Source organism: Pyrus communis, chromosome 13, assembly GCF_963583255.1.
Source record: "Pyrus communis chromosome 13, drPyrComm1.1, whole genome shotgun sequence".
In the NCBI taxonomy this organism is placed as follows: Eukaryota; Viridiplantae; Streptophyta; class Magnoliopsida; order Rosales; family Rosaceae; genus Pyrus; species Pyrus communis.
This window is the reverse complement of record NC_084815.1, coordinates 16,725,382-16,735,323: the sequence shown is the minus strand read 5'-3', so window position 1 is coordinate 16,735,323 and position 9,942 is coordinate 16,725,382. Positions and strand designations below refer to the sequence as shown.

General features: G+C 35.2%; 1 protein-coding gene and 1 non-coding gene across 2 annotated transcripts; one reads left to right on the top strand and one right to left on the bottom strand.

The window, feature by feature from the left end:
• On the top strand, positions 1-103 carry LOC137714040 (small nucleolar RNA Z103). The gene has a single exon (XR_011065381.1). It is a non-coding gene; the product is annotated as a small nucleolar RNA Z103 (small nucleolar RNA).
• Positions 104-3,214: 3,111 nt separating this feature from the next.
• On the bottom strand, positions 3,215-6,658 carry LOC137713335 (protein trichome birefringence-like 23). Its single transcript, XM_068452622.1, has 3 exons — positions 6,130-6,658; positions 5,504-5,778; positions 3,215-4,585 (listed from the first exon to the last, which is right to left on the bottom strand). Exons 1-3 carry the CDS (start codon positions 6,479-6,481, stop codon positions 3,812-3,814), a joined length of 1,401 nt encoding a protein of 466 aa, XP_068308723.1. The 5' UTR covers positions 6,482-6,658; the 3' UTR covers positions 3,215-3,811.
• Between the last annotated feature and the right edge of the window lie 3,284 nt (positions 6,659-9,942).

The window sequence follows — 9,942 nt, the reverse complement described above, 5'->3', positions numbered from 1 at the left end:
ATGGAAATGATGATTATGTCTCCAAATCATTGAGGCTGAAATAACTCAGCAAACTATATCTTTGTATTACACAGAGACACCAAACTAACTATATCTGATCCATCTTTTTACACGATTTCAATCAACCTGTTTAATTGAATTCTATCCTTTACACCAAAATATGTAAACAATGATATCAAATTTTGAAACCAAATAATGACATTACTATGCTTCCAATTTGATTCGCTCATGCAAACTATTAACTTCTTTTGCAATTACTTTTATTTCAACATATTCCACTTTTTTACAATCCTCCAATACTTTTCCTTGCATCACCAATCAGTCATAGGTCAATATATCCAATATGTTCTCTCAATCACACTCTTCCACATTAATTCAGTTATACATAACTATTTACATAATTTCTAATTATAAAACATTACACTCCAAAAAAATGTTGGTTCAAATATCATTTGGATATATGTTCTCAGCTTTTTAACACATTTTCAATGGTGGCCTTCCAAATGTTACAATTGAAGTCATCGAATTTGATTACTCTCCTCCCTCAATCATCCTCATTTTGTCGTAAGTCGCTCACAATTACTCAATCGTTTTAATCCATATCAAATACAATTTCTACTTTTTGACATATTTTTCCAATATTTGGACATTGCTTGATTTGGTTTATCAAATGGTGCATAAAATTTCATATGTGCGGACTTCTTTGGTTTGAAACCCTTAGGTGGCTACAAGTTTTTGCTGTTTTCAATTTCATTGAAATTCATTTTTTTTCCTCGCGTGATTTAGCGTTTTCTGGTAAGTTTTACATATTTTTCAGTGTGCCTAATTTACTTTCTTTTTTGTGATTTTCAATTTGCAGGTAGATTTTGTGTTTGAATTATTATTTTTTATGTGATTTTGCGGGTTTTAGAGCCTTGAATTATGCATCCTAAACTGATACTACATATTGAATTGTTTACATTATACTAAATATTTTGTTTTTTGATATCAGGTTTGGGTGCCCCTCTCAATGTAGCAACACAAAAAATTATCCTCAGTCGCTATTTATTGGCCTCGTTGTAAGTTTATTGATCCCAAATTCTTTAGTCTAATAAATTGCATCTATCTTCTTTTATGTATTTATACTGATACGTGCATGATCAAGGTCACTAAAGTAGCAAGAATTTCTGGGGCACCACTTAGTATGGGGGTGGAGTCAGTCGACTTGAATCCCAAGAGGTTTGACAAAGGTATTTATAAATAAAAAATTTCCGTTTTGTTATTGTGTTGTTCGGTTGCTCTTAATCTTGACAATGAATTTGGTTTTGTAATGATATGTGAATTCTTGAGATTTTTCAAATTGATTAGATCATGCCTTTTACTTTTGTTCTGATACGCCAAAAAATTAAAAATTTTGGAATTAACAAGTGTAGAATTTGGCTGTGTAAATCCATAATATTTTATACTTTCACCAGGTTAACACTTTAGTAATGAATACAATGCATTCTTTAATAAGATTTGTTATCATCCCTTCATCGTTAATATCCTTTTAGTATCTTGCACATAGAAGCAAAGTGAAAAGTTTCGACTGTGGATTCCAAGAGCATTTTGAAAGTAGTATACTTTTCCATATGTGGTTTTTCTCTGATCGTGTTCTAACTGATCGTTGCAGTTGAAATATTTGACGGCTAAGTTACTAACAAAGCAAAGACTGAGCCATGGTGAGACACAAGCTTTCGGCACACCCTGCAGACTGGTGGTAGGATTTGAAAATTAATATGGTATTCCTATATTTTTGTTTCTTTTTCATTTCAGTTATTATCCTAGCTGATTTCAGTAGAGTTTGATTGCTGGTTGGAGCTATAAGCTCTTTGTCCTGTTTTACCAATTAAAATTTGGGGCTTTTTAGACATGTTCCAAACCATGGTTTAACCAAAGATTAGAGATAGTCTCGAGATATTCTTAACTGAAGTGATGTACTTTTGAGCTTTAAGTAGATGTTCCAAGTCATTGTCTAATTTAAGCATGCATGCTTAGCGTCATCCAATATAACTTATTCAAGGATTAAAATGTTCTGATTTGGTGTAGGTAGTCTTGGTTTAGCAAATTGGCAACGAGATTGCACTCCTCACTACGTTGTAAGTTCGGCTGACTCATTCTATAAGAATCGTTTCAATTTATGTTTACAGTTTCCATTTAGTGTAAACCCTCTGCTCAGTTTCTTTTCAAAATTGATTTCTATTCCAATTTCGCAATGTTTATATTTTTCACCATGTTGGAAGTTTTAGGGTCTATGATTTTCATTTTTAGTGATGAATGTCCATTTATAGCTATTATTTTTTTAATTTAGATTCTTCAAGTTCGAAGCATTGGTGATGGAAATAAATTTGTTGCAATGAATTACAACTCATAAACAAATGTTTCCTGATGTGGTAAAATGGTTTTACCAAGTCTTCTTCCTTATAGGTAATAGATCATCTATTATATATAATATGGACTGAATTTGTTTCCTTCATAAACAATTTCTGAAATTCTTTTTCTATTTGTCTCATAATTTCAGTCAACGATGCTAAGCAAAACGAAAACAAGCCCATCAGATTAAGGAAGCCCAATCCTACTTATTGTTCCTTATTCTAGATAGTGTTGTAAGTATATTTTCCACATGTATGTAGATAGTATGGCATATCATATATACATTTAAAACTTTCTACATGTTTTGTACAATTTGAAAACCCGCAGCATCGCGCGGGCACTCTTACTAGTTACAACTAAAACACAAGTTTTTGCATGACATTGCAATGTTTTATAAATATTGTATTAAGTAGCTATTTGACCCAAATTAGAGGGTGCAAAATGTAATTTACTCTACTTTTAGTTTTATGGTAAAATTCTCTGAATGACAAAAAATGTCAATTCAAATTATTGATTAGAAGAATTTTTGTAGCATGCGGCGTCAAATTCACAATCCAATATTTTTATATGCAAGTATCAAATAGAAAAGATTACATTGCAATGTATTAGTTTTAATTTTAAAGTAAAATTCTATGAACGACAGACTGTTAATCTAAACTGCTAATTAAAAAGATGTTGGTAGCGGTGTCTAATTCACAGTCCACTAGTATAATATTCCAGTACCTCACAAAATACATGACACTTCAATGTCGCATACAAATGAATTTAGATTATTGTGGCAATAGTCTCTGAATAGTGACAAAATAATCGGTATTGAACCATGTTTGTAATTGTTCCCATGAGGATTGTATTTGGATAATATGCAAGCTTTGCATAAAAAATTGTATGATCCTTCATATTTGCTGCAGATAAAGTACCATATGACTTGTTTTAGGGAAATAACAATGAAATTAAATTAGAAGAAGGAAAAAAAAAAACAGGTTTCTGAAACAAGATTATAAAGTTACAAGTTTATAGAATATAATAATGACCTAGGTTGCAGCTCTGCTCGATGGAGGGGAGGGCAATGCCGTGAGAGTCGAATTCTTGTTGGGTGTTCAGGTAACTGCTCTCTTTTGCTACATCTTTAAGCCCCCACACAGTAGATGATGATCTTTTTGCAGTGTTCTTTTCTTTGTAACTACAGATGAGGATCTAAATGACAGGTCAGTGGACAGTAGACACTGGTAAAGATGCAGTCGTGGCAAAGATGAATCGGTTCATCCGGAGAAGAATGAAGACTTGTGGTATACACAAGGCAGAAAAGGAATTTACGATTCATCCGAAACTTCTGCAAAAAACTTTACCAGGATCCATTATATGCTCTCTCATGATCTAGAAGGGAAAATAAGAATTCCAGCAGCGAAGTAGGCTGATTTTCTTAGCCATTTACTATCATCTCCATTAATATATCATTCCAAGATTCTATAGGTCCTGGTAAGCACCAATGCAAACAATCAGTCTGAAGCTTCGCGTCTTTGCCTTGTTCAAATGGATGATACTTTCTATATGGACCTGGATGTCCATCAGGCCTCAACAAAGAAAGTTGGAAAAGGTCAAGGAGTTTGAGATTCACCCCATGTTTAGAAGCTTCTGCAGCTGCCTTCTGAAACTCCTCTAGTTCAATGTTACGCAGAATCTTATTTACTTCCTTCACTTCAACCTCACCTTCTTTAGCTGGGGCCGTTCTGTTGCAATTTCCCCCAGTATTCCACTCCCCGCCCTCAAAGTGATCAGGCGTGGATGTTCTAAAAAAGATTGTGCCCTTGTAATCTGACTTTACTATAAAGTTCATCACAAAGCTCAGGGCTTTGCGATAAGAAAAATCAAACCCCAACTCTGTCAGATTCCTTTTAGGACAGTAATGGCATCCCAGAACTTCATTGCCCTCGTAGTAGATTGCAGTTTTGAGAAACCATTTCCCTGTTGAAATTACCATGTAGTCCCAACCATGGTACTCATCCACCCATTTCTTATCAAGCTTGTCAAGATGCAGCTCAACTTCAGATGATGCCACACCATCAAAGTCTTCAAAAATAGCAGCTTCGACAAGGTATGGGGACCAAACAACTGCGACACTAAAATTGTAAGAGGGGAAGTGCCATCTTCTGGACCTGTAATCCTTGTCATGGTACACTTGGACGGCTTGTTCAACCTGAAGGACAATGTTTCAATCAAATTTGAAACAACCTCTTAAAAGAAGTTAAATTCTAGGCTTAAACGGTAAAATAAGCAACCATTTATTCTATCAACCCAGAATCTCAAACATTAAAGATGGCATGTTGTAAACAGATGAACCATGGACCAAAATTCCAGAGACAAAAGTAAGAAATAAATCTACACTTATTTTTTTACAGCTATAGTGGAAACTATATGCGTGCAGGTGTGCACGCACAGACAGGGATAGAGGGTTGGAAAACAACTTTATACCACCTCAATTAACTTTTCTAGATAAAACAATTTCACTGGCAAATATTTGTATATCATGGCCCTATATCTGTATATGTTTATATTTCCCTTCTGTACTTCATGTTGTGGGGTTGCTCAACCCCAATGAAGGCACAATGACTGGTGCAGCTATAAAGTGGGTAAGCTGGGAAAAGTGCAAAATCAAAATATTACGGAAGTTCTAGTGAACTGAGAACAACAGACGAGCGGACACTAGCTATAATGCTTAAAGAAGTTCTTCACGAGTTATTTGAAACTTTATCAGAATTAGTCCCAAACATTCTCAAGGGGATCAGAAACTAAAGGTTTGTTTATGATCAAAAGTTATTGACCTTGATCTATGATGAACTAACTTGACTTTAGATGATAACTTATTCAAGTTCAGTAGAAGAGGCAGACAAACCCTGAAAATGTATTACTTGAAGATAGGAAGGGTAGCAAGGGAAGTATCTGACTGAAATAAACACATTCTCGACATCCTAACACGTTAAGCTTCTAGGAGAAATGGAGGCTTTAGCATTTAGGATATGGAGGGTTATTTTCTTTTTTGTGTTTCCACACTAAACCTTCTGTTCATTTATCCAAAGCCAACATTTATATGTGATTTAAGAATTTTAATACATACTGTTGAGAGCATGCACAGCAACGACTGGATATGGTTGCGAGATATCGAATCACCAATCAACGCCCATGATTTATTCCTCATCATTTCAAGGAATCTCCCTGGATCAAATTTTGGTATATCACAGTATCGTGGCTTCCACTTCCAGTACAGATACCCTGTATCAGGCCGTCCATTCCTTATGCAATTCTGAGGGTTTTCAATCGTGGGGCAGCTCTCATTGTAAGCTGCACCCGAAGTACTTGGAATCCAATCCCCAATGAAAATATCACACTTTCCTGCACAGGTGCGCAAACTTTATTTCCATTGAAAACTCACTCACTCAATGCAATTACAATTGAATTTACTATCTGAAATGACAGATTCCGGGAAGAGTAAAAGGGGCATTCAACTAATAGTATCAAAATAATTAGCGGAATAACAAAACATTAACCGAAATGATACCAAGAAAGAAAAACTATACCGAAAACCATCAAAAATTCCCAAGCTGCAGATCTCAAGTAAACTAAATTTCAATCATACAGAAAAACTTTCCAATAACAGCAATTCTCTCCAAACTAAATTCTCATGCATACAATACAAAAATAGAAAAACCAACAAGAACCCATTAAAGAGAATCCAAGTATTACCATTTGATGGAGCTATCTGGTCCTGATCACCATCTTCTGGAACTAGCCCAGATATTGGCGGCTCTGAATCCACAGTTTTCTCAGGAAAATGGGTTTCTTTCTCGGGAAATTGTGTTTCTTTTCCAGGAAAAGGTATCTCATCGTGATCTTCGTTTTGTGGAAACTGCACAGCAATTGGCTGCTCTGAATCCGCAGTTTTCTCAGGAAAAGGGGCTTCTAATTTGGGCGAGAACCTATTGGAGGTGGAGAGAAAGAGACGAAAAGCAAGACCCATCAGAAGAATTGCAACTCCAAACTTCACTACCAAATGCTTGTGCTTGTGATTGAACCAGTGCATCCAATTCAGCTTCATTGCATTCACTGCTTGCTTGTTGCTCTCTCTCCCCCTCTCTCTCAATGTAGTGGATGAATGATCGTTTGATTGGGACTAGAAACAGATTAAAACTTTTGAGTTGTAAGATTGGATTTTGGATCGAAGAGGGGTTTTCTTGTGGTGTGGTTTTAGGATTTTTTGGCTGCTTTGGATACTCGTTAGTTCAGTGTGGACACTAGTAATTTTTTTTTGGTTTAAGTGGGAGTGGGAAAGGAATCCTCACTAAATCCCTTCCACTAAATTCACCAAATTCTTAAATTTGGGTCTTTGAAATTTGATCTAACAGTTAAAATTATTATAACTTTTAAAGAGTCTCCTATTTGTAGCCGTCTGATCAAATTTCAAGGGTTCGAATTTGGAAATTGGGTGGATTTTGTGGATGGGATTCGGAGAGGATCCCCTTTCGTGGGGTGAAGATAAAGTGAGTAAACCATGAGCTGGTGATCCAGTGGTCATGGGCGTAAAGATAAAGTGAGTAAACATGAGCTAGTGATCCAATGGTAAAGATGTCACACCTAAATCCGAAAATAAGGATGATAATTGAAAGAGGGCATGAATAGTATCTTAGTAAAAAAAATTGTAATATTACGACAAAAGTATGATGAAACCAGAGCCATCTAAAATTTCATTTAGATCTGTTTATTTAATACATCTTGAGTTTAAAGAGTTCAACTCTTACAACACACTCTTAAGATACTAAGACACTTTATTCTAAGTACAACGAGGAACCAACACATATATGATATGGCTATTCATTTAGAGATGAATCATCATCCTGTTCCACAATACCGGTACCTGCAATAGCTAATAGGGTGTGAGCATTTCATGCACAGTATGAACCATATACCCTTCAAGTTCATTTATCACAGTTAATCAAAGTGTCATGCATCAAACAATACGGTAAAATACAAATGATATGACAAAGAAGTACCCATGAACTCACTCCCTTCTAATCCCGCTAACCTATATTTATGGCATCCAAACTTGCACATCCCATACCATGCTTATACCACTTGGTTTCGAACACCATAGAATATAAGTTAACTCTCATTCCTCCTTTAATCCCGAATTTTATTAGTAGTTTTAGTTTCATTAATATAGGTCATTCCCCTGAAGCCCAACTATATGTTCAAGCCCTTCCCCCGACGCTTGAACATATAAAAGTTTCCAACACTTTGTTTAACCAAAACTTTACACAACCTAACACTTGACTCTGTATCATGTAATGCAATCTGAGCATTTCAATTTCACAGATACAATTGTAAACCTCAACATATTCAATCCAGCAACTCTACATAGCTCAACCATTCATCAAAACACAATAACATTTAACATAGTCCATATATAAAATACACCAGAGAGGAAACTATCAACCCATAACACAACCATGACAATCAAATGATTCAATTTCATACAAGCATTTTATTACTACTGTATTAGGTATAATTACTAATATCACAAAGATTAAACATGATATAGACCTATCATCGGGAAATAGAGTCCTTACCTCGTGTCTAGCTAACTAGAATACCTTTCTAAGCCTCTGAAGTGTCCGGAGTCACTCCCAGGCCTAAAATCATATAAGTAATAATAAAAGTTAGTATAAAACTGAAATGAAGATTCAATTTCAGCCTATCAAAAGTTTACCCAAATATACCCTTCTGTCACAATCTCGTGATGAACCAAGTTTAAGTCCCCATATTATGACCCCATTTTCATCCCTCAAAACTCCATGGGAAAATGATGAAATTACTTGGATTTTAAAGCTTAACAAACCTAGTTTCTAATCTAATAAGAGTTTCTCAAAACGGATTTAAGAGGAGAAAATAATCAAGCTCCAGAGTTAATTTCACAAACAGTTTTTCTGCAAAGAATCTGCAGATTTCCAAATTCTTTTCACATTTTCAAATCATATTTGTCCATAGAAGATCTTAACCAAAATTGGTGAAATAAATTGGGTTTTGTTCCTTGTCATGTCTAATTTCAAATATATAAGAAGACTTTTTAAAAATGTGTAATGGATTCAGGGAAAACAAGAGCCAAAGTGAGGCTTACAAACTGTAGTTTTCTAGAAATCAAAGTTGCAGTGGTAAGAAAATAGAAAATTAACTAATTTGAGCTAACTTTTTCTACCAATTGAAGAGCACACCAGGCACACTCTCTGCTCCCTTCTTTCCGTTTTCCTACTTTTTGAAGGGAAATCTATGAGATTCATGTGGGATTTCTAGTGACTAGCATGCATATACAATTCAAAATTTATATACGAAAGCAACGGAAGCATGTCATACATTTTATCAAAGCTATAGTCATGCAAATCCCCTTCAAGATGCATAGGTTTATATATGATGCATCAAAAACAATTTATTGAAGAACAAAGTTTAGGAGTAGTTTTATACCTCTTGATCTAGATCTTAGACCAAGGATTGACCACCTCCAAGCTCTTTGCTCCTTGAACTCCTTGAGCCTAGCCTCCCTCCTTGCCTCCTCCACTTTGTTGAGAATGAGTGCTCCTAGGTCCTCTTCAAGTTTCCAAAATTGAAAACCTCTAAAGATCCTCACCCACTAGTGTAGTGAGAAGGATGAAGGAATAACCAAAGGGGTGATAAAATGATTAGCTAATATCCCCCCATGGTGGCCGGCCCTTTGTTGTTTGAGAGAGTTTGATATTCTCTTCTCTTTTGTGTTTTGAATAATCTCAAAACCCACTTCCCCTCTTTCATTATTATGTTCCTTTTATTACATAAAGAAACAAGTCAACAATTGACCTTCTCTCCTCTCTTTGGCCGGCCATGTGTGTTTGGTTTGGGCTTTGGGCTTTTAATTATTTCAAGTCATCCAATGCTTGAATAAAAGCCCAATGGGTTTTGGCCCAATGGGCCTAATTAAACCCGAACGTTTCTTTAAGCCCAAAACGATCTTTATCGCTTTTATGATTTCTTTAGACTTTCTAAATTAATCAAAACACTTAATTAATCCAATTAATTATTTCCATCATCCATTAGTTACTCACTACAAGAGTGTATTGGTGAACAATCTTTTAGGTTCTAATTAGCAAGGCAGTGAGGTGATTGGCACCAATCCAATTGATTATATTTAATCCATACACTTAGTGAATTAAAACTTACTTTTAATTCACCTTCTTCTTTGATGACTACATTTAATCATCTAGAAGAACTCACAAGCCATGAGTGACATCTAAACATATATCATGGCTACCCAAGCTAATGTAGAAGTTTATTCGGAGAACCTATTCAGTTGGAATTACAATGTAATTCGATCCTTCTCTAAAACAATACTCTCAATCACATCACTAGGGTATGGATTTATAATGTCAAACCCCTAATGTGATTATTCCTTCTTATACGATTCAATTGAGACGTATAGGAACGCTTTCCTTTATTACGCTCGATACTTCGGCCGAAGATTCCCGAATCATATCT